Here is a 25,690-nt window from a genome sequence, read left to right as displayed (position 1 = left end):
TTGTTTAATTTGGTGTCATGTCCAGCATAATATTGTGGGCTAAAGGACCTGATTGTGTGATGTGCATATCTATGTCCATCTTTATGTTCTCATCTATGTCTTCTGTATTGCCTTGTTATTTAGCAAAAACACAAAGGAAGGAAGCTGGCTCTGATTGGGAATGGAAGGAGAAATACAGTCGTACTTCATAGAGAGAGTCATCAACTCAGCCTCTCGGTCCCAGTGATACATGGAAAGATTTAAGTAACAGACAGCTGAATCAGGGCAACACTGGGAAGGTCCATGTCGAGGCAGCTGACTGGCCTGCTTGCTGGGGGTCTCCATGTCACAATGTTAGGTCAAAGCTGTTCAAATGAAATTTGAGAGTGGCTGCAATGGCCATGTCTAAAGAGCTGCTTTGTTCCTAAAATTTCCCACCTGCGCTCATTGGAACCATCCCCTGCGTCCCAACACTGACTGGTGCTCATTTGTGTGTCTGCTGGACCAAGAGCTGTTGAACAAATGAGTGAGGAAGACAAGTGACCGCAAGGGCAGCCTGCAGTGGATTTGGTGGCATCCCATACTGCGAAGCTTCCTGCCGTGGGTGCTGTCATGATGCAGTGAAGATACAGGGGAGAGACAGTCACATATCTTCCATGAAATGCCATGCAGATGAGAGAGGGACACTGCTGCGACTCACTGTCTGGAGGTGGCTGTCAGAACACGATATTGTACTGTCCTGTTTTTTTCAATGCAACACCATCTTCCACTGGGCCAGGCAAGGCAATGGGATGGCCCGTCCATATCAGCTTTCCATGTGAGTAATGCCTGGGCTGCACACTGAGCCTGTCCAGACAGAGGATGTCACTTGTTCTTCAGACTTATTCTGCTGAGGAACTGGCATCTCCACCATCACTTTGGGCTGGATTATGGGAATCCATGAGAAATGCTGTATCGCAATGATGAGGATGTTCTGCAGAGAAAACAATGCATGCAGAGGTAATGTTGTCAGGGTTTGGGTGGGTGACAGCAATGATGAAAGACATGGTTTGATAGACAGACCATGAGTGTTGGTAAGAGATGTGCGCAGTACCAGAGCTAGAGTGAGTGTGAGGTATTGGCACATGTCCTTGCAAAGTGGAGTAGGTAATTGAACTTCTTGCTGCAATTCTGGGCATTCTTCTGAACTATCAACACTTCAGTGAAACTGATGGGAACTTTGGACCAGGCTGGAAGGTCTGTTGGCATTGTCTGCTCTGCTGGTTGCATAGGAACAACTTGCTTCACTATTTCATTTACCAGGACTTTCAGGCTACTGTCAGTGAAAGGTGAAGCCAACCTGCTTCTGTCTGCCCTTGTGGGTAAGGCATTCTATTTCATCTTTAGAAGATAGCAAAAATAGCAGATGCTGGAGTCAGAGTCAATACAGTGTGGTGTGGGAAGAACTCAGCAGGTCAGGTAGCACTAGGCGAACAGGAAAGTCGACATTTCGGGCCTGGTCCCTTCATCAGGACAGCCCATTGGGTTCTTTGAATAATTACCTCTTTCTCCAGTCTCACTCATGGAAGAATATAACTGCTTTTGGCACTCCTTGGCTTCAAGGACTGGTAGTAAGATTTTTTTTGTAATTTTCCCTTTTCTTAACTTTATTTCACTTTAATATTTACTTTTTCACATGATGTGGGTATCACAGGCCACAACAATATTTCTTACCCACGCCCAATGTGTTTGAAAAGATGGTAGTGAGCCAGATTCTTGAACCATTATCGTCCAATGTGGTGTAGGTACTCCCAATGAGAAAGTTGAATGTTCCCATCCTTCAATTCATAGTATGAATGCAACCTCTGACCCTCATCAAATTGGACGAAAATAACACCAAAATAAATCCTGTTCCACATCTCTAAATATTTCAGATTGAGAATGATGACGATGAGATTAAAACAACCCTGCACACAGCAGCGGGAAAGCATTGAGAGGACTAACAGAAGACTAAACCGCCATTATAGACAACACACTGATATAGGGTGATACGCTTGTTATATGACCAATTTCCATGTCCATTCAGTGATGTTTACGCAAATCACACAGGGGGAAAAAACACAAAAACCTGAAACTCAATTTTCACATTCAGAAGAGAACATTCTGCATTTTAATTGATTGTGATACTATTAGCTCTGAGAAGAGTCAGTAATGCTTCTTTTCTCGAATAATTTGTTAACCGTACAGTTAAAACGAGGAAAAAGCAAAATGAAAAAAATGCAATCACATGATTTTTAAAGCGCGTATATTGGAGTAGTTTTTGCACATTATGGGAGAACTTTTTTTTGCATTATTGTATTTTTTCTGCTGATATATGTGGTCGTGAATCATCAGAATAATGGTGTATCCTTTACATTGAACTTTCAGACAACTGTGTAAATACCCGGAAACAGAGGAACATTCAGTGAGCAGCTTTCCAACTGTGAACCTAAAATGGGAAAGGTGAGCTTCATGCTTTCAGTTTACAGAATCAATACAGCATTGAAAGAGATCACTTACACTAACTTTCCATACAATGCAGAAGTACCTCATCTTGTTAAAGTATTAATCTATAACATAACTGTTTCCGACAGATCACTTTTTACGAAGACCGGAACTTCCAGGGTCGGCACTATGAGTGCAGCAGTGACAGTGCCGACCTGTCCCGTTACTTCAGCCGCTGTAACTCCATCCGTGTTGAGAGTGACTGGTGGGTGCTGTTATGAGAAATCCAATTACATGGGATACCAGTATGTTCTGACCCGGGGAGAATATCCTGACTATCAGCACTGGATGGGATTCAATGACTACATCATGTCATGTCGCTCCTACCCTCGCGTGAGTTGATCTAATTGTGTATTTCTGATGGAAATTTTATTCTTCTTTGCAATATAGGTTCCACTCTGCTAATAATATTTGGATGCAAAATTTACGCTAATTTTTGTAAACACCAATTCAATCCCAACTGATATCATCCAGCTCTGCACTACACAGATAGGAATATGTAAAAGCTTTGAAAGGTAGGGGAGAGATTCACTCGTGAGGTCCCACGGCTGACGGATTACAGTTACATGGGTAAACTGATAAAGCTCAGGGATTCGTCTCTAGTGCCGGAAGGAGTGAATGGGATATGATGCAGCTCTTTAAAGTTATGAAGGCTGTACAAAGTAAATAAAGACAAACTATTTCAAATGCCTGAAGGGTCAATTCCAGAGGGATTTGGGGATTAAAATGCTACCTGTGGTGGAGAGCCACTTCGGACTGGCTCACGGAGAATACTATGTGCACAGAAGATACAGGGAATGTAGAACCGCAGCGAAAGGCGAGCGGTTGTGATCAAAAACTAACTGGGGAAAGTTCTCTTCTTTAATTTAAAGTATAAGTTGCCCAAGAAGTAATATTTCGTCTATTTTGCTTCTCATGGTTTGCATGTCACCGTGAGAATCTTAATGTGAATGTGATGTCATCTTTTCAGTTGATCACTGAATGTTTTTTCAATTTTTTTCAAAAGAAAAAGTGATTGGTGTCTGTGAAACGATTTAACCCCAAAACTCTCCCCCCTCCCTTTCCTCAGACGACATGTCCATCATGGGCCTCCTGCAGTGCCACAATGATGCCACCCGAAGGTTGCAGGAACAGCAACTCATATTCTGCTTGGGAACCCTGCAGCCTAATGGTATCAATGTGGACTTCACAAGCTTCAAAATCTCCCCTTCCCCCACTGCATCCCAAAACCAGCCCAGCTCGTCCCCACCTCCATAACCTGTTCTTCGTCTCACCTATCCCCTCCTCCCACCTCAAGCCACACCTCCATTTCCTACCTACCAACCACATCCCGCCCACTTGACCTGTCCATCCTCCCCGGACTGACCTATCCGCTCCCTACCGCCCCATCCATACTCTCAGGCCCGAAACGTCAGCTTTTGTGCTCCTGAAATGCTGCTTGGCCTGCTGTGTTCATCCAGCTTCACACTTTATTATCTTGGATTCTCCAGCATCTGCAGTTCCCATTATCTCTCTCCTCTGCACCTATCTTCTCCTCTATCTATCTCTAGTACGCCTCCCCCTCTCTCCCTATTTATTTCAGAATCCTCTCCGCATCCCCCTTTTCTGATGAAGGGTCTAGGCCCAAAACATCAGCTTTTGTGCTCCTGAGATGCTGCTTGGCCTGCTGTGTTCATCCAGCTTCACACTTTATTATCTTGGTTGATGTTTCGGCTGGAGCTTTGGCTTCTCACACAGTCTCTGTGAATCGTCCAGCCTCACTCTCAAACCTCAACAATTTCATATTTTCTATTTGAGACTGAGGTTCCATGCACATTCTAAATAAGAACCAAAAGAACTGTGGATGCTATAAATCAGGAATTCAGGTTTGAGGAAACGCTAGCTCTGTTTTCTCCTCCACGGATGCTGCCAGACCTGCTGAGCTATTCCAGCGACTTTGTTTTTGTTCAATTCAGATTCTTATGTGATGAACCATGGAGACTAGCTGAATTTTGCTTCTCTCTCTCTCTCTGTCTTTCTCCCTTTATGACATATTGGCAGACTGACATCTCTCTGAGTACTGGGGATATCTTTTGAAAGCTAACAACCTGACTTTTCACAATGGAATCCTATTCGTTTCCCTTCTCAAATCCCATGGCAGTGCAATCCCATTGGTCTTGAGGCCAAGCAGAAATGCTAATTAACTACACATTAGGTCCAAAATTCTCTTCTAGTGTAAAACTATATGGGCATTTCAGTTATAATACTTGTAAAACTGTAGTTTTTACAGTATCTGCCTGTGTTTTTGGAAATTAGCTGTCGATCGACCATCAAAAGAGACATGTTCCCACCATTGTCTCCCAATGTGGACAAAGCACCTATGAACTTTCGCCCCGGGAACCCGTGAATGCTGAATAATCAAGACACCCATGTTTGCTACCAATATTTAAACTTAACCTCCCTTCACTCCTCAATTTAGCGCAGTGTAATAATGCAACCCCAAAATTTATCAATCTTTAACTCCTTTTTTAGATTTAGAAAACCTGATCGATACTGATACAATTGTTGACTTTATAGAGAAATTGTTTCAACATGTCAAAGTGTAAAAAAAATTGCGAGATCTGAAGGCCGTTTGTAGGAATGGGTCTTGCTGGGTTGCATATGCAAACAGCTTCTTGACCTGCTGTGTTAGTTCCTTCTCTCTGTATTGCAGTACCGAGGAGGGTCCTACAGAATGAGGATTTACGAGAGGCCTGACTTTGGAGGACAGATGATGGAATTCATGGACGACTGTCCATCTGTCTACGATCGTTTCTGTTACCATGACATCCACTCCTGCCATGTGATGGATGGTTACTGGATCTTCTACGAACATCCCAACTACAGAGGGCAGCAGTACTTCATGAGACCCGGTGAATACAGGAGATACACTGACTGGGGAGCGACCTGTTCAACTATTGGATCATTCAGGCGAATCAGGGATTTTTAAATCACAGTTAAAAAGAATAATGTACTTTTGCTGATATATTTATGAACATAATAAAAACCTTTCTCTACAGTTCCACTTGTTTGTTTTTTTTAATTATCATACAATTATACAGGATAATAATTACACTGGTGATTACAATAAATGATAATATTTTTATGCTTAAACATGGCTTGAAGGACCCTTAATTGACTCATTGCTCACATACATTCAATGAATATATCACAGCTGTAACTTTGCAAATAGTCCTTTTAAAGGACCATGGAACATAACTGTGTCAATATGACACTCAACCACTTGAGATTGCTCTGACAAATGAGGTCATGGCTAATCACCTATCAGGACACTACATTCTCCCATTATCATCCCCATACCCCTTTATGTTATTGCTAACTAGACATCTATCAGCTTCTGTCTTGAACTTAAAGACTGAGCCTCCACAGCCCTCTGTGGTAGAGAATTCCAAAAAATCATAATCCTTGAAATAAAAATGTTTTCCTCATCTCAATCCTAAATGGTTTCTCTTTTCTATGAAGGTTCTGTCCAATGGCTCTAGACAGTTGCAGCCAGAAGAAACATCCCTCTGCTTCTCCACTGACAATTCCTTTCAGAAGTTTGTGAATTTATATGAGAGCACCTTTCTTTGGTCACGTATTCAAACAGTCTTGCAATAAATACTACAATGCTACATGTTATCTGATCAGTTTGCTGCAGTGACTTATGTGCTCAAGCAACCATGAGCCCAGAGTTGGAGATTCAAAATTGATCCACAGTCAGAGAGATCAAATCTGACAGCAAATTTGGCCAAACTAAGTTAAACAGCAGCCAGAATCTATCAGCTACAAAGAACAGTGGAAACCAAGGTCAAAGTGGTTCCAAAAGTTCAACAGGTCCTAGTTACAACCAGCCCAAAGAGAGTATATTGGAGAGTTATTGAGCAGAAATTCGGATACCTTGACTTCCAACCAGTGCCTTAGGATATCCACATCTCACTGGCATCGCACAGGCATGACCACATTGGATGCTTTGAATCCTGCTCATTTGCCAAAGGTGACGGAACATTCTGGAATGTCCAGGGTGACAGGAATAAAAACACACACAAGCTGAAAGCCACCGTCTCACCAAAGACCTACAGCAAGACTTGTGGCAGAAGACTGTGTGGCAACCCAATTTGAGACAGGAGAATATCTTCCCTGACCTACAAGATCCACCATCATGGGAGAGACTCAGCCCTATGTCAGAGAATAAGGAGATTCTAATGGCCCAGCTCTAATGGGTGGACTGTTGTGAGTAGTATTCTTTCTCAAACAGAAAGAGCTAGATAGATAGTAAATACAGGTGGAATTTTACATTTAAATTTGTGTATAAATATTTCAGTAAGGAGTTTTTTAATAAAATGGAGTTGAATCACAAACCAAATTCCATCTCTGTCATTGATAGGAGTGTTTGAGTATTTTATCTCTAATACATTAACTGGTCAAAGCATCCAAAGCACAGACATACTATTGAACAAGTACACCAAAGTCCCTTTGTAACATTAATACTTTCCAATCTGTCTCACCTTTTAATAAATACTCAGTACCTTTGTTCCTCCTAGCAAAGTGAATAATCTCACACTTAGCCACATTATCATCAATATGTGAAGCCACGTCCTATCACTCAGTCTATTTTACTTTGAAGCCTCTTTGCCACCTCCTCACGGTTCACACTCCCACCAAATTGTGCATCATCTGCAACAATGGAAACATTATATTGGTGGCAACAAGAAAATCACTGGAATAGATTTTGAACAGCCAGGCCTGAAGCACTGATCCCTGCAGTACTCCATTGGTCACAGCCTACCAATTCAGAGAAGCCCAATCATCCACAGCCTTTCTATTCTCTCTGTTAACCATTCCTCAACCTATGTAGACATGTTACCTTGACTACCATTGCCTTCAATTTTATTTATGAACCTCCTGAACCTTATTAATAGGCTTCTGAAAATACAAAAACGCCAGATCCACTGGGTCCCTTATTGATTTTATTACAACATTTTTAAAAAACTCAATCAAGTATGTATAATTCATGATTTCCCACTCATGAATTTATGTTGACTGTCCAGTCAGACTTTATTTTCAAAATTATTAGTAATCACATCCCTTCTGAAGGATTCTAGTTGCATCCCTCCTAGTGACGTCAGATGAATAGGCCTATAATTCCCTGTTTTTCTCTCCTTCTGTTCCAAAACAATGGGATTACAGTTTCAATGATCTTTTCTGCAGGCAGTGTTGATGATTGATGATCACCAGTGTATGCACTACCTCTGTCACTGTCTCTTTTAGCATTTCAGGACAAAGTTCATGGAGACCTCAGGATTTGTCAACTTTCAGTCCCATCTATTTCTCCAACACTCCTTTTTTACTAACATTAATTTCTTTCCATTCCTCACTCTCACTAGACTGTTGGATCTTTATCTCAAGGAGATTTATTGTGTCATCCTCTGTGAAGGCAAGCACAAAAGGCAGGTTTTCATAGTGAAGTTTGGACCTCTCCATATATTTTAGTAAGGTTTTCGACAAGGTCCCTCTTGTGGGCTCAGAAGATTAAGATGTGTGGGATCCACTGGGCTTGGCTATGTGGGTTCAGAATTGGCTTGTGCAAACAAGGCAGAGGGTCATTGTGAAAGGATGTTTTTCTGGCTTGAAGTCTGTGACTAGTGTGACCTCTGCTGCTTACGATATATATAAATGACTTAGCAGCAAAGTAGATGTGGGGGCGGGGGGTTAGTATCTTTGCAGATGTTACAAAGATCACTGCAGTTGCGGATGGTTTAGAGGTAACCAAAGAATACACTGGGACATAGATCAGTTGCAGATATGGGTGAAGAAATGGCAGGTGGAGTTTAATCCAGGTAAGCGTGAGGTGCTGCACTTTGGGAGATCAAAAGTTAAGGAAAATCATACAGTTAATGATGGGAATATGAACAGGATTGATCTACAGAGGGATATTAGGGTTCAGGTTCATAGCTCCCTGAAAGTGGCCAGCAAGTAGATAGGATGGTAAAGATGATAAAGCATTGGCTGACAAATTGATTACAACCATCAAAATGTCATGTTTTATAAGATTTCAGTTAGGACACACTTAGGGTTTTGAGTTCAATTCTGGTCACCGCATTACAGGAAGAATGTGGAGGTTTTGGAGATGGTGCAGAAAAGTTTTACCAGGATGCTGCCTGGATTAGAAGATATGAGTTATAAGGAGAGGCTAGAAAAACTTGGATCAGAAATAATAGGAACTGCAGATGCTGGAGAATCCGAGACAACAAGGTATAGAGCTGGATGAACGCAGCAGGCAAGCAGCATCTTAGGGGCAGGAAACCCTTCAGGGTCTAGGCTTGAAATGTCAGCTTTCCTGCTCCTAAGATGCTGCTTGGCCTGCTGTGTTCATCCAGATCTACACCTTGTTAGCTAGAAAAGCTTGGGTTGTTTTATCTGGAGAGGCTGAGGCTGAGGGGAGAATTGATAGAAATCTGTAAAATTATGAGATGCATAGATAGGTTGACTGTCCGAATCTTTATCCCAGAGGTGAAATGTCTGAAGCTAGGGAACATTCCTTTAGGGTGAGATGGGGGAAGTTCAAAGGAGATATGAGGGATAAGCTTTTTAGGACACAGAGTAGAAGGAGATGGAGAAACTCTGCCAGAAGGGGTGGTGGTGGAGGCAGATACAATAGAGCCGTTAAGGAGAGTTGTAAATAAGCACATGAAAATGCAAGAAATGCATGGATATTAATTAAGGTCAGGGATAAGGGTTCAGTTTGATTTAGTGTCATGTTCAGCATAATATCATGCGCTGAAGAGCCCTTTCGTGTGCTGTACAGTGCTAACTCTATGCCCGTGTATATGTCTATGTCGAACTGAGTGACAAGGGCTATGGCAATATTTGTGGCAGAATCTAAGTGGGAAGACCAGTAAGGCCCACCTCAACATTGGGAGCATCCTGTTTCATCGTTTATGCTTTTCACAAGTGGGTGTGGCAGCTTCCCACTAGGCAGTGACAAGTTGCAGGTTGACTGTTGTTTTTGATAACTAAACATCTCGTCAACGGCTGAATTTGCCTCATTAGTATTCAGCTTTATATCTCAACAAACTTGCCGAAAGTACCAGACATTGAGAAAACTTGACATGGGAACCAGGTTGAGCACTTGGTGGGAACCAACTCATCACTTGCTCCAAATGACCACTATGTTGGACTCTGGGCACCAACTTTCCAGGCCACACTCCATGGGCACCAGCCGCACACAACCTCCAGACAACAGAAATTGGTGTCAGAAATGTGCCAGCTGCTATGATCCCTCATGACACATCTTCGCTCCAGTTCCCATTAACCTGATGCTTTTGTGTTTCAAAGTTATACCTCAGGCTGCACCAACATCTCCATGTATACTGTTACTGCATGGACACTTGGTGCTCAGGGACACAAACCCAGCTCATGATTGGACCAGACTGCCTCTCTGGCTTGCTCACTTGCTGTCTTGGTCTGCGCACACTCTGAGCCTATCAGGATGCTTACAGTCGCCCTACCTTGCATTGCATTGCATTGCAATTTTGCACTTTCACCCCTCAGCCAGAAAGTGGGGTTCATATTACCTCTGTTTTGACTTGCCATTTAGCAAAGACACAAAGGAAGGAAGCTTGTTTGGGTTGGGGAGTGAAAGAAAAATGCAGTCGTGCTTGTAGAGAGACAGTCATCAACTCAGCCTCTCGGTCTAGATGATAGATGTTCCTTGTGATAAGTTCACCTTTGAAGGATAGTGTGAGAAATCTCTTTGGGGCCGAGAGAGAGCAATCCTCCATGAATGTCTTGAAAATTGGCACATTCCCAATTGCAAAACTCACAAATTTTGAGGAAGTTTAAAGATAAAATAGGATCATATCTTGGAGCTGGAGGAGGACAGCAGATCATGCAGCATTAGAAGGGCAGGAGAGTCAATGTTCCTGTACTTGACCCTTCATCCTGATGAAGGGACCAGGCCTGAAACATCAACTCTCCTGCTCCTCTGATGCTGTCTGACCTGCTGTGTTCCTCCATCTCTACACTTTATTGACTCTGACTCCAGCATCTGCAGTTCTTGCTCTCTCCTAAAGATGAAGTAGAATACTTTCCCCACAAATAAGTATCAATCAATACCCATAGAATATATACAATTGGCAAGAAAGGAAGAGGTATGTTATGCAGATACTGAAAGGTCATACCAACATGAATGGTTGTCACATCGCATGTTGGCACATTGCCAATTTTTCGGTAAAATTCAGTCACCTGCATGAATAACAGGTAGGTGGATACACAGTCTACCTTCTATTTAATTGTTTGCTGGTGTGAAGCCAAATACTAATCTGTGGTTCCAAGTACATGCGATGTGACGACCATTCATGTTGGTATGACCTTTCAGTATCTGCATAACATACCTCTTCCTTTCTTGCCAATTGTATATATTCTATGGGTATTGATTGATACTTATTTGTGGGGAAAGTATTCTACTTCATCTTTAGGAGAGAGCAAGAACTGCAAATGCTGGAGTCAGAGTCAATAAAGTGTAGAGATGGAGGAACACAGCAGGTCAGACAGCATCAGAGGAGCAGGAGAGTTGACGTTTCAGGCCTGGTCCCTTCATCAGGATGAAGAGTCAAGTACAGGAACATTGACTCTCCTGCCCTTCTAATGCTGCATGATCTGCTGTCCTCCTCCAGCTCCAAGATATGACCCTATTTTATCTTTAAACTTCCTCAAAATTTGTGAGTTTTGCAATTGCTCTTTGTTCAAACTAATGGCTGATACTCTTTTTCTCTGCACATTTTGTTATTCTAAAGTATACAATGGATGCAATTGTCTGCTTTTGAACAATTCCACAACTATATGGGGGGTGGGCACTTAGTCTGCTCAATAACTCACCTCTGCCAATGTACAGTTTTTGAAGCTGAATATCATTTCAATATTGCCACTGGGTGCTTGGAATAATTACTTCTTTCGCTGAACTCACTCACGGAAGAATGTAAATGCTTTTGGCAAGCTTTGGCTTCTGGGTCTGGTAGCAAGAATTATTTTTGTTTTAACTTTCCCTTTTTTCACTTGCTTTCACTTTATATTGACTTTTTCATGTGATGTAGGCATCACAGACTACAACATTTGTTGCCCATGCCCACTGCATTTGAGAAGGTAGTGGCGAGCCAGATTTTTGAACCATTGCCACCCATGTGGTGTCGGTAATCCCAATGTTCGTTAGGAAGTTGTGATCATCCTTCAAGGTGTGGATGTAACCTCTGACTCTCATCATATTGGATGTCAACAACACCAAAATAAATCTTGTTCCACCTCTCTAAAATGTTTCAGATTGAGAATGATGAGGATCAGAATAAAACAAACCTGCACACAGCAGCAGGAAAGCATTGAGAAGCTTAGCAGAAGAATAAACCATTATAGACAGCAAACTGATACATGGAAATATGCTTGTGATAAGATCAGACTGATACAATTTCCATTTTCATTCAGTGATGTTTATGCAAATCACACAGGGGAAAAACAAGACGTTTTATACAAAAAAAATCTGAAACGCAATTTTAAGAGTACAGTCTTCTCGTCACATTCAGAAGAGAATATTCTGCATTTTTATTGCTTGTGTTGCCATTAGCTCTGAGAAGCATCAGCAATGCCTACTTTCTCGAGTAATTCGTTAACCGAACAATTAAAATGAGGTAAAAGCAAAATGAAAAGTTGAGATCACATGATTTTAAAGCGCGAATAATGGATTGGTTTTTGCACATTATGGGAGAATAGCATTGTTTTTTTTCTGCTGATATATGTGGTCGTGAATCATCAGAATAATGATGTATTCTTTACATTGAACTTTTAGACCAGTGTATAAATACCGGGACACAGAGGCACATTCAGTGAGCAGCTTTCCGACTGCGAATTTAAAATGGGAAAGGTAAGCTTCATGCTTTCAGTTCACAGAATTAGTACAACACTGAAGAGATCATTTAGACATGGTATTGCACTGTTTTATATACAATGCAGAAGTAGCTAATCTTGTTACAGTATCGATCTATAACTTAATGCTTCCCACAGATTATCTTTTACGAGGACAGGGACTTCCAGGGTCGGCACTATGAGTGCAGCAGTGACTGTGCCGACCTGACCCCTTACATCAGCCGCTGTAACTCCATCCGTGTTGAGAGTGACTGGTGGGTGCTGTATGAGAATCCCAATTACATGGGACACCAGTATGTTCTAACCAGGGGAGACTATCCTGACTACCAGCGCTGGATGGGATTCAATGACTGCGTCCGGTCATGTCGCTCGTACCCTCATGTAAGTTGATCTAATTGTGTATTTCTGATATGGAAATTTTATTTTTCTTTGCAATATCGTCTCCATTCTTTTAATAATGTTTGGATGCAAAATTTATGCTAATTTTTGCAAACATGAATTCAATCCCATCTGAAGTTTTGCAGCTCTGGACAACACAGAAAGGAATATGTAAAGGCTTTGAAAGGCAGGGGAGAGATCCATTCGGGTGGATCCAGGGTTGACGGATTACGATTCCAAAGGTAAACTGGAAAAGCCTGATCGATACAGATTTAATTGTCGACTTCATGCAGAAATTGTTTCAGCGTTGGAAGTGCGGAGTGTAGAGGTAGATTGGAGGAGTGGGTCTTACTGCATCGCGCTTCCAAAGAGCTTCTTGACCTGCTGTGTTATTCCCCCCCGCTGTATTGCAGTACCGAGGAGGCGCCTACAGAATGAGGATTTACGAGAGGCCTGACTTTGGAGGACAGATGATGGAATTCACGGATGACTGTCCATCTGTCTACGATCGTTTCCGTTACCGTGACATCCACTCCTGCCACGTGATGGACGGTTACTGGGTCTTCTACGAACATCCCAGCTACAGAGGGCGGCAGTACTTCATGAGACCCGGTGAATACAGGAGATACACTGACTGGGGAGGCTACAGCTCAGCTGTCGGATCTTTCAGGCGCATGAGGGACTTCTAAATGGCATTCAAAATCTGGCTATCTTGCTGGAATACTTCTAAGTGTAACTGAAATATTTTGAAGTATAAATAAATCGCCAATCATTCAGGCGAATGAGAGATTTCTTAGTTACAGTTGAAAATAATGTTGCTGTACTGACATATTATTGAGCAGAATGAAAACCTTTGATTGCAATTTCACCTGTTTGTTTATTTATTCTCATAAAATCACATAGAACAATAATTATACTTGGCAATATATAACAATATAATTATATAATTACAAGGCAATGTTTTATGCTCGAATTTAGCTTAAAGGACATTTGTTTGAATCGTTGCTCTCATTAATCCAATAAATATGCCACAATCTTTACTTTGGCAATCGTCCTTTTAGAGGACAATGGAACATAACGAAATCAATAGGATAATCAAACCCTTGAGACTGGTCTAACAAACGAGATCATGGATTTTCATTAATCTGGACGCTATATTCTCCCATTATCATCTCCGTACCCTTTAATGTTTTTACCAACTAGAAATCTATCAGTTTCTGTATTGAATTTCCATTAAGACTAAGCCACCACACCCCTCTGTGGTGGAGAATTAAAAAAATTCACGACCCTTGCAATGAAAATGCTGCCTCATCACAACCTAAATTGTTGTAATTTCTGCCAAGGCTCAGTCTATTGGTTCTCGACAGGTACAGCCACAGGAAACATCATTTCTTCAACTCCACTGACTATCCCTTTAAGAATTTTATGAATTTATATGCAAACACCTTTCTTTGTTCATGCACTCAAAAAGGCTCAAATATTAGGGGTCATGAGTTCAAAGTGAGAGGAGGAAAGTTTATGGGAGATATGTGTGGAAAGTTCTTTATGCAGAGGGTGGTGGGATGTGGAACGCGTTGCCAGCGGAGGTGGTAGACACAGACACGATTTTTTCTTTTAAGATACATCTGAACAGGTACATGGATGGACAGGGAGCAACGGGATACAGACCCTTAGAAAATACATGACAGGTTTAGACAGAGGATCTTGATCGGCGCAGGCTTGGAGGGCCGAAGGGACTGTTCCTGTGCTGTAAATTTCTTTGTTCTTTCTTTGTCCTTGTTCTAAATACTACAATGCTGCATGTGGTCTGATCAGCTTGCTGGGGTGGCGTATGTGTTCAGGGAACCACGGGTCCAGAACTGGAGATTCAAAATTGACCCACAGTCAGAGAAGTCACACCTGGCAGAAATTTGGCCAGACTAAGTTAAACAGCAGCCAGCAGCTGTCAGCTACCCAGAACGGTAGAAACCAAGATCAAAGTAGTTATTAACTTTCAGAGGTACCTAGTTAAAACCAGCCCAAAGGGTGCGTATCGGAGACGTGTCGAGCCAAATTTTGGACACGTAGACTTCCAACTAGTGCCTGTAGGATATTGATACATCGCTGGCATGGCAAAAACATGACTACATTGGATGCTTTGAACCCTGTTCATGACACCATTTGCCAAAAGTGATGGGACATTCTGGAATGTCCAGGGTGCTGGGAATAAAAACTCACTCTTGAAAGCCATTGTCTCACCAAAGACCCACAGCAAGACTTGTGTTAGAAGACTGTGTGGCAACCCAAGAAAACTCAGGAAAAGATCCCCCTTGGCTCGACAGTTAACCGTATGAAAGACAGGCAGCCCTATGCCAGAGAGGAACAAGATCCTGATGACCCAGCTCAAATGTATGAATCGTTGCGAGTAATATTCTTTCGCCGACAGATAGAACTAAGCAGAGATAGTTGGAGTTTTACGCGTAAATACATGCATAAATACTTTAATAAGGAATCTTTTTAATACAATGGAGTTGAAACACAAACCGAATTCTGCCTCCCTCACTAATAAGAGAGCTTCGGTAAATTGTTTTTAATGCATAAACTGTTCAAATGGCCTAAGCACAGACATACTAATGAACAAGGACACCAAAGTTCCTATGTACTTCAACAGTTTCCAATCTGTCTTACTTTTTAAGAAATACTCTGTACTTTTGTTCCTCCTAGCAAAGTGGATAATCTCACACTTAGCCATGTTATCATCCATATGTGAAGTCACGTCCAGTCACCGAGTTTATTTTACTCTGAAGCCTCTTTGCAACGTCCTCATGGCTCACAGTCCCACCAAATTGTGCACCATCTCCAAAAATGGAAACATCATAGTTGATGGCAGCAAGCAAAGCATTGACGTAGATTTTGAACACTGGGTCCTAAGCACTACATAACAAAGTGTAGAGCTGGACGAACACAGCAGGCCAGGCAGCATCAGAGGTGCAGGAGAGCTTTTCTGCTATCTCTGGTCCTAAACACTGGTCCTTGCGATATCCCATTTGTCACAGCCTGCCAAATTCAGAATAAATGATGTATCTCTACACTTTCCTTTGTGTCTGTTAACCATTCTTTAAACTATGTAGGTCAGTTACCTCCAATACTATGCCCTACCATGTTATTTGTTATTGTCCTGAATGGAATCTTATCAAAAACCTTGTGAAAATGCAAATACACCAGTTCCAGTTGTTCCCAATTGATTTTATAGCAACATTTTGCAAAATCCTCATTCAGGTATATTAATATTATTATTTCCCACTCATGAATCCATCTTCCCTGTCCAATCGGAGATTTTTTTTTCAAAATATCTAGCGATCACATCCTTTTTGCAGCATCCTAGTAGTATCCCTGCTAGTAATATTAGGTGAATAGACCTGTAGCTCCCTGTATCTCTCTCCTTCTGTTCTGTAACAATGGGATTATTACAGTTTCAATGATCTGTTCTGCAGGCAGTATTGACGATTTATGATCACCATGCACTACCTATGTTGCCATCTCTTTTAGCATTTCAGGATAAAGGTCATGGAGTCCTGGGGTTTTGTCAACTTTCAGTCCCATTAATTTCTCCAACACTCCTTTTTTTTACTAACATTAATTTTTTTTCCATTCCACACTCTAAACTATACCCTCGGATTTAATCTCAGGGAGAATTGTTGCATCCTCTTCTCTGAAGGCAAATACAAAAGGCAGAATTTCATAGTATACTATGAACTTGTGCAGTGATTTTAGCAAGGCTTTTGACAAGATTCCTCATGGTAGGCTCATCCAGAAGATTAAGATGCATGGGATCCACATTGACTTGGCCACATAATTTCAGAATTGGATTGGCCATGAAAGGCAGAGGGCAGTTGTGGAGGGGTGGTTTTCTGGCTGCAGGTCCATGACAAGTCATGTTCCACAGGCATCAGTATTGGGATCTCTTTTGTTTATTATTTGTGTAAATGACTTGGATGAAAATATAGAAGGGTGGTTAATAAGCTTACAGATGAAACAAAGATTGTTAAAGTTGTGCATAGTGTAGAAGGTTATCAAAGAGTACAGCGGAATATATATGAGCAGCAGATATGGGCAGACAAAGGGCAGATCAAGTTTAATCCCAGAAGTGTGACGTGCTGTACTTTGGGAAATCAAATGTTAAGGAAAAGTACAGGAGCCTCATAGCATTGAACTACAGAGGGATCTTGGGGATCAAGTCCATAGCTTCCTAAAACTGGACATGCAAGTATATATCATAGTAAAGAATGTGTATGGAATGCTTCCCTGTATTGGTTGGTGAATTGAATACAACAGTCAGGATCTCATATTTTATAAGAGTTTGGTTAGGCCACACTTAGAGAATTGTGTTCAGTTCTGGCTGTTACATGACTGGAAGGATGTCGAGGTTTTGGAGATGCTGAAGAAAAGGTTTACCAGGATGCTGCCTAAATGAGATGAAATGAGCCGTAAGGAGAAGCAAGAAAAACTTGGAACTAAAGAAGATGTTGCTGGACAGACCTGGCAGGTCTGGCAGCATCCGTGAAAAGAACATCAGAGTTAATTTTTCGGGTCCAGTGAACCTTCATCACAAAAACTCAGGTTGTTTGCTCCGGAGAGGCAAAGGCTGAAGGGAGACTTGAAGATGTCTATAAATTTATGAGATGCACAGAATATCTATCCTAGAGCTGAAATGTCTAAAATTAGGGGGGATGCCTTTCAGGTTACAGGGGAAATGTTCAAAGGAGATAAGAGGGATGTGTTTTTTAGACCATGGAATGGTAGGACTCTGGGATGCTCTGCAGCTGGTGGAGTCAGACAAAATAGAGCTGTTTGGGAGAGCTTTAGATGAATACATGAATATGCAAGGAATGCGGGGATATGGACTAAGGGCAGGCAGAAAGGTTTTGTTGAATTTGGTGTTACATTCAACATAATATTGTGGGCTGAAAGGCCCATTCATGTGCTGTACAGTTCTACGCCCACCTTTATGCAAAATTTATGCCCTCTACATTGTCTTGCCATTTAGCACTGACACAAAGGAAGAAAGCTTCTTCTGGTTGGGAATAGAAGGAAAAATGCAGTTGTCCTTCATAAAGAGAGTCATCAACTCAGCCTCTCAGTCTAGACGATAAATGTTCCCTGTGATATCTGGAAGGAATTTAGGAACAGACAGCTAGATCAGAGCAACAAAAGGTCCATGTCGAGGCAGCCGGCTTGTATGCTTGCTGGGGGACTCCATGTCCCAATCTTAGGTCAATTCTGTTCAAATAATATTTGATGTCACTGCCACTGCCAAATGGTCATATGTATAAGGAGCTTAATTCTTTACGATATAGCCCACATTGGCTCATGGGAACCATCTCCTTGGGCACAACACTGAAGCTGTGGTCATCCTTGTGTCTGCTGCAACAAGAGCTGTTGAACAAATGAATGAGGAAGACAAGTGACCACAAGGGCATGAGTAGCATCAGCCTGCAGTGGATATGGTGGTATCCCATCACAGTAGGTGCTGTCATGCTTCAGTGAAGATACAGCATGGTCACAGTCACATATCCTCCACGGAATGCCAAGCAGATGAGAGAGGGACACTGCTGCAACTCTCTGTCTGGACTTGGCTGCCAGAACACCATATTGTACTGTCCTGTGTTTCTGCAATGCAACACCATCTTCTACTGGGCCAGCCAAGGCCATAAGATCCCAACCACATCAGCTTTCCATGTGCGTCATGTCTGGGCTGCACACTGGTCCTGTCCAGACAAAGTCATTTACTCCTCAGACTCACTCCTCCGATGAGCTGGTGTCTCCACCATCACTTTGGGCTGGATCATGGGGATCCATGAGAAATAATGTATTGCAATGATGAGAATGTTCTGCTGGCAAAACATGCATGCAGAGTTCATGCAGAGCTCTCTGATGAAGGGTCTAGGCCCGAAACGTCAACTTTTGTGCTCCTGAGATGCTGCTTGGCCTGCTGTGTTCATCCAGCTCCACACTTTGTTATCTTGCAGAGTTCATGTTGTCAGGTTTTGTGTGGGTGACAGTAAGTGAGGAAAGATATGTTTTGATGGATAGACCACGAGTGTTGGTGGGAGGTGTGCACAGTACCAGAGTTAGAGTGAGTGTGATGTATCAGCACATGTCCTTGCAAAGTGGAGTAGGTAATTGACCTTCTTGCTGCAATGTCGGACATTCCTCTGAACTATCGATATCTGAATAAAACTGATGGGAACTTTGGACCAGACTGGCTTGGTCTGTTGGCATTGTCTGCTCTGCTAGTCGTGTGGGATATGGCTGCTTCTCTATATGATTTACCAGGACTTTCAGGCTCCTATCCTTTCAGTGAAAGGTGAATGTAACCTGCTTCTGTCTGCCCTCCTCAGGGAAATTCTTGAAGAACAGGAACTGTTCAGGCCAACTCTGGACATTCCACATTTGGCCGAGAGCATAATTGGGTTTACATTTGACACCAAGAACCCCAGAAGAACGTCAGAGTTCCAAAAATCTCTACCTCTGGCAAGACAGAGGTTAGGACGAGTGTGGAACCTTCGAGGAGAGATACAGAGGTAGAGAAGTGATTTTTAGACAACAGTGTGCTAAATCTCTTTCGTGCCCCAAGGGACCAGTCCCAATGAAAGTCACCTTGAGTTAATAATAGGTAGGTGAATAGCAGAGTCACCTCTCCATCTAACTGTTTGCTGATGTGAAGCCTGATACTAATCTGTGTTCCCAGTACATCTGACTGAACTACCATTCATGTTGGTATAGCCTTTCAATATCTGCATAACACTGCTCTCCCTTTCTTGCCACATGTAGTCCATGGGTTTTGATTCATACCTTAACTGTGTCAAGGTATTCTACTTCATTTTTAGGAGATGGCAAGAACTGCAGATGCTGGAGTCAGTGTGGGGCTGGAGGAACACAACAGGTCAGGCAGCATCAGAGGAGCAGGGAAGCCCATGTTTCAGGCCTGGTCATGGTGAGGAATGATGAAGGGTCTAGGGAAGCAAAAACATCACTACAATATAATTTGGATGCAATCATATGGTTTTGAACAATTCACAACTATATTGGTGGTGTGAACAGAGTCTGCTCAAGAGCTCACCTCTGCCCCGCGCAGTTTTGGAAGATGAATGTAATTTGAATATTGCCATTCAGTTCTTGGAAAACGCTACCTCTTTTGCTGACCTCACTGCTGGAAGCATGTGAGTGCTTTTGGTAAGCCTTGGTTTCTGCGTCTGGTAGCAAGTTATTTCTTCTTTTTAATTTTCTCCTTTCTTAACTTTTTTACACTTTCATATTTATTTAATCACATGATGTGGGCAACGTAGGCTACAACAATTCTGTTGCCCATCCCTAATGCATTTGACAAGTAGGTAATAGGTCAGATTCTTGATCCGTTGCCACCTATGTGGTGTGGGTGCTCCCAATGTGCTGTCAGGCAGTTGTGTTCATCCTTCAATTCTCAGTGTGGATGTAACCTCTGACGCTCATCATATTGGATGTCAACAAGACCAAAATAAATCTTATTCCGCATCTCTAAATTGTTGAGATTGACAATGATAAGGACAAAAAAAAACAAACCTGCATATAGCAGCGGGAAAGCATTGAGACATTCAAGTCAGGCAGCACCAGAGGAGCAGGGAAGTCCATGTTTCAGGCCTGTGGTGAGGAATGATGAAGGGTCTGGGGCAGAAACAACAGTTCTAAAGTATACTTTGGATCCAGTTGTCTGTTTTTGAACCCCCATTGTATACAGCACACTGACACAAGTAGGTATGCTTGCGATAAGACCAAAACGATACAATTTCCATGTTCATTCAGTCAGGCTTACGCAAATCACACTGGGGGCAAAAAAAAATAAGGAGTCTTATACAAAAATTACTGAAACGCAATTTTAAGAGCACAGACTTCTCGTCACATTCAGAAGAGAACATACTGCATTTTCATTGCGTGTGATACCATCAGCTCCGAGAGGCGTCGGCAATGCCTCTTTTCTGGAATAATTTGTTAACCGAGCAATTAAAATGAGGTAAAAGCAAAATGAAAAGAGGCGTTCACATGATTTTAAAAGCACGCATTCTGGAATGGTTTTTGCATATTATGGGAGAACAGTATTGTTTCATTTTTGCTGACATACGTGGCCTTCAATCATCAGAATAATGATATATTCTTTACATTGACCTTTCAGACAACAGTATAAATACCAGGAAACACACGCAGATTCAGTCAGTAGCTTTCTAACTGAACTTAAAATGGGAAAGGTAAGCTTCATGCTTCCAATTCGTTGACTCAGTACAGCACTGAAAGAGATCATTTACACATGGTATAGTACATATATTTTTTTAAAACTGCATAATTACCTCATCTTGTTACAGCATTGATCTATAACTTACCTGCTTCCCACAGATCATCTTTTACGAGGACAGGAACTTCCAGGGTCGGCACTATGAGTGCAGCAGTGACTGTGCCGACCTGACCCCTTACTTCAGCCGCTGTAACTCCATCCGTGTTGAGAGTGACTGGTGGGTTGTGTACGAGAAACCTAATTACATGGGACACCAGTACGTTCTGACCAGGGGAGACTATCCTGACTATCAGCGCTGGATGGGATTCAATGACTGTGTCCGGTCATGTCGCTCCTATCAACCAGTAAGTTACAAATGAATGTCTGATAGCAGGCTTAAACGGAAATTATTTGTTGATACGTCTTATAATATTTGCTATACATCATCTATGTATAGGTATCATCTCCATTGTTCTGTGAACAACGTTATTACAGTTCTTGATTTAAATAGTGGACAGATTGTGTTCCTTTTTCTTGCCTTCATGATTCACCCACATTTTATCAAAAGCCACATTCTAATCTGCATGTGGCATACGATGAGGCATCTTATCATTTTTTGTATAAAATGCTATTCCTTCCACCTCGGTTTAATCCACAAGTAACTACGCGACACGCTGTATAATTCCATGGAGACTGCTGCCTTATGAGAGGTCACCGGGATCTCTATTTATGATCAATGTGGATTAAGATTTACCTTGATTGCTAGTGAAACAGCTCAACCTAAAATTGTAGTGCAATGACAGTGTCAACACACCTGAGTTCAGGTCTCACCTGCTACAGAGATATGGTCCTCTGTATGAGCGTGATGTTTTTTGAATGGGTTTTGCGCTCTCCTGTTATCTTTCCCTTGAATCTCATCGGTGTGGCCCATATTCCGCCATCCAGAGGTCATTACACTCTTCCCGGTGGATGTCACACCTTCAACTGCCATTGTCTGCCTTTGATTGAGCCTGGGAGCTGGAGTTCATGGCACTGGAGGTCCCTCCCTTCAAGCCTGGCAATCCCATTGTGGTAACAAGGCATAGAGCTGGATGAACACGCGGGCCAAGCACCAACAGAGGAGCAGCAAAGCCCATGTTTCGGGTGGAGACCGATCTTTTTATGTAGAAAGGTCTCGGCCTTTAAGGTCAGCTTTCCTGCTCCTATGATGCTACTTGGCCTGCTGTGTTCACCCAGCTGTACACCTTGTTACGTCGGATTCTCCAGCATCTGCAGTTCGGACTATCTCTGAAACAATCCCACTGTGGTGTAACTTTTCCTGTAAGAACTGAGTAAAGGTTCTGCCTCCAGCCAGGTGAACTGAAAACTCAACAGCTCAGGCCTGTATTTCGTCCAATCACTAATTTGTGTGACAACACTCAAAAATAAAAAAAAGCAGAGCAGCTCTCCTGACGTTTTTAGGCCTAGACCCTTCTTCAGAAACGGGGTAGATGAGGGGGAATCTGAAGTAAATATGGAGAGAGGGGTAGGCGGATAGAAGATGGATAGAGGAGAAGATATGTGGAGAGGAGACAGACAGGTCAAAGAGATGGGAATGGAACTAGTAAAGGTGAGTGTAGGTGGGGAGTTAGGGAGGGGATGTCAGTCTAGGGAGGATGGACAGATCAAGGAGCGGGATGAGACAATTAGGTAGGACATGGGTTTGGGGGTTGAGGTGGGAGGAAGGGATAGGTGGGAGGAAGGACAGGTTAGGGAGGCGGGGACAAGCTGGGCTGGTTTTGGGATGTTGTAGGGGGAGGTGAGATATTGAAGCTTGTGAAATCCACATTGATACCATTGAGCTGCAGGGTTCCCAATCAAAGTATGAGGTGTTGTGCTGGAGCCTTCAGGTGGCATTGATCTGGCACTGCAAGAGGCCCAGGATGGACATGTTGTCTGAGGAATTGGAGGGGGAGTTGAAATGGTTTGCAGCTGGGAGGTGCGGTTGTTTAGTGTGAACTGAGCGTAGGTGTTCTGCAAAGCGGTCCCCAGGCCTCTGCATGGTTTCCCCGATGTAGAGAGCACCCATCTGGAACAGTGGATACAGTATACCACATGAGCAGATGTGCAGATGAACATCTGCTTGATGTGGAAGGTCTTCCTGGGGCCTGGGATGGGGATGAGGGGGGAAGTATAGGGGCAGATTTCGCACTTCCTGTGGTTGCAGGGAAAATTGCTAGGTGTGGTGGGGCTGGAGGGGAGTGTGGAATGGACAAGGCAGTCATGGAGAGGGTGAACCTCCGGATAGCAGATGAGGGTGGGGAGGGAAAAATGTCTTCGGTGGTAGGGTCAGATTTCAGATGGTGGAAGTGAGGACAAGGTGGATTCTGTTTTGGTTGTTATTGCAGGGAGTGGTGTGAGGGATGATATACAGGAAATGTGCGCGACACGGTTGAGGGCATTCTCGACCACTGGGGGGGGGGGGGGAGTTGTGCTCCTTGAAAAGTGAGGACATTTGAGATGTATGGGAGTGGAATGCCTCATCCTGTGAGCAGATGTGTTCGATGCAAAGGAATTGGGAATAGGTGATGGCATTTTTGCAGGAAGGTGTGTTGGGGGAGATGTATTCTAGGTAGGTGTGGGGGAGTCGGTAGGATTGAAATGGATATCGGTTTCTAGGTGGTTGCCAGAGATGGAATCAGAGATTTCCAGGAAGGAGAGAGAGGTATCAGAGTTGGTCTGGATGAACTTAAGGTTGGGGTGGAAGGTGTTGGTGAAGTGGATGAACTGTTCGAGGGCTTCGTGGGAGTACGAAGCGGCGCCGATACAGCCATCGATGTAACGGAGGAGGAGGTAGGGTTTAGCGCCAGTGTAGCTGTGGAAGAGAGACTGTTCCACATAACCTAGCCATTCCTCAGGCGACATGTCCACACTGGGCCTCCTGCAGTGCCACAACGATACCACCTGAAGGTCGCAGAAACAGCACTTCATATTTCACTTGGGAACACTGCAGCCCAATTGTATCAACGTGGACTTCACAAGCTTCAAAATCTCCCCTCCCCAGCTCTACACCTCGTTATCTCAGAGTCTCCAGCATCTGCAGTTCCTGCTATCTCATAATCCACATGGGCATTTCTGTTCCATGATCATTCGGTATTGAATACGTGCAGTCGTCACAAAATGTTGTGAATACGGAGAGATTAGGTGTATATATATCATTGAACATGAGTTGAAATGCACATCCATTTTTTTGTGCCATCTTTCTTGAGTGGTAGATGGGTTAAATCTGAATGCCTACACTTGTAGCTTTTTTTTAATGGCTTACATTATAGATGCGCATTTTCATTCCTGTAACTTGAAAATGAATTAAAATCTTTATTCCAGTACCGAGGAGGCGCCTACAGAATGAAGATTTACGAGAGGCCTGACTTTGGAGGACAGATGATGGAATTCACAGATGACTGTCCATCTGTCTACGATCGTTTCCGTTACCGTGACATCCACTCCTGCCACGTGATGGACGGTTACTGGATCTTCTTTGAACATCCCAGCTACAGAGGGCGGCAGTACTTCATGAGACCCGGTGAATACAGGAGATACACTGACTGGGGAGGCTACAGCTCAGCTGTCGGATCTTTCAGGCGCATGAGGGACTTCTAAATGGCATTCAAAATCTGGCTATCTTGCTGAGATAGCTCTGAGTGTAACTGAAATATGCTGAAGTGTAAATAAAGTAGAATTGATGAGACCAGTACTTGTATGTCATTCATGAAAGTATTCAACGACAAAGATTAGGAATTGCATGTTATTTGAATAAATACAGGACATTACCGTTCTTGGTACCATGCCTTCGGTCAATCATGATTGATTCAAGTCATCACAATGATTTAGCAGTCAAATTATTGATTAAATGTTTTAAAAAATTGAAAACTGTAAAATACCACAATAAAGATGAACAGCCAGCAGACATTGTAGAATCAAATCTCCCAATTTGATCCCACCATTCACAACACAGTAATTTTCAAAGAAATAAAACATCAAAAAATCCGATGTTTTTCAAGCAGTTCCATTTTCTATGTTTTCCTGCAATCTACTATAATAACAAAATCTAAATTACAAAGTAAATATATCTGAGAATTGCGAAAGAATAGTTAAATAATCAATATCAGTATGGTTTCAACAGCACCTAGACTTCTTTATTCAAATGCATTGAAGTGTCCCTGGCCTTTCAGAATTTCGTGACCCAGTATATACATTTGCCGTGTACTTTATCAACAGATCATTTTGTACAATCCCTCTTCAAACTGTCTATGGAGAGAAGTCTTCTGCATAAAAGCCAGATATAATAACTTGCCCATGATTCTGCCATTAATGTACCTTCTACTTACGACAACTTGATCAGTGTTTTGCTTATAACAACACCCGGTTCAGATTACTTCCGGACTTTTGCTCTGGTTTTGGCTAATGTTCGTAATTTGCAGACTGCTCCCTCGAACTTACAGTTCTCAATAAATCGGGTCCCAAAGTATCAAACATGTCAAATAGCAATGCACCTCTCATGTCAGACACTAATGCAGGCATGAGAAAAGATCTAAAAATAACATTAATGCGAGA

The 25,690-nt window shown here is 42.6% G+C and overlaps 2 protein-coding genes and 1 pseudogene across 2 annotated transcripts; all 3 read left to right on the top strand.

Annotated features, from left to right (window-relative positions):
* Window positions 1–2,451: 2,451 nt before the first annotated feature.
* LOC125454130 (gamma-crystallin M2-like) lies at window positions 2,452–5,470 on the top strand (annotated as a pseudogene).
* A 6,633-nt stretch (window positions 5,471–12,103) lies between these two features.
* On the top strand, window positions 12,104–13,646 carry LOC125454520 (gamma-crystallin S-1-like). Its single transcript, XM_048535415.2, has 4 exons — window positions 12,104–12,200; window positions 12,359–12,433; window positions 12,574–12,816; window positions 13,227–13,646. The coding sequence occupies exons 2-4, from the start codon at window positions 12,425–12,427 to the stop codon at window positions 13,500–13,502; spliced, it is 528 nt and encodes a 175-aa protein (XP_048391372.2). The 5' UTR covers window positions 12,104–12,200; window positions 12,359–12,424; the 3' UTR covers window positions 13,503–13,646.
* Window positions 13,647–20,960: 7,314 nt separating this feature from the next.
* LOC132209815 (gamma-crystallin S-1-like) lies at window positions 20,961–24,749 on the top strand. Its single transcript, XM_059647134.1, has 3 exons — window positions 20,961–21,074; window positions 21,220–21,462; window positions 24,461–24,749. The coding sequence occupies exons 1-3, from the start codon at window positions 21,066–21,068 to the stop codon at window positions 24,734–24,736; spliced, it is 528 nt and encodes a 175-aa protein (XP_059503117.1). The 5' UTR covers window positions 20,961–21,065; the 3' UTR covers window positions 24,737–24,749.
* The last annotated feature ends 941 nt before the right edge of the window (window positions 24,750–25,690 follow it).

This window comes from Stegostoma tigrinum, chromosome 7 (assembly GCF_030684315.1).
Source record: "Stegostoma tigrinum isolate sSteTig4 chromosome 7, sSteTig4.hap1, whole genome shotgun sequence".
Taxonomy (NCBI): domain Eukaryota; kingdom Metazoa; phylum Chordata; class Chondrichthyes; order Orectolobiformes; family Stegostomatidae; genus Stegostoma; species Stegostoma tigrinum.
This window is presented reverse-complemented; position numbering and strand designations above follow the sequence as displayed.

Coding starts and splice junctions, on each gene's coding strand:
- LOC125454520 (XM_048535415.2), top strand. Junction 12,817..13,226: donor CATGTCGCTCGTACCCTCAT/GTAAGTTGATCT, acceptor GCTGTATTGCAG/TACCGAGGAGGCGCCTACAG.
- LOC132209815 (XM_059647134.1), top strand. Junction 21,463..24,460: donor CATGTCGCTCCTATCAACCA/GTAAGTTACAAA, acceptor TCTTTATTCCAG/TACCGAGGAGGCGCCTACAG.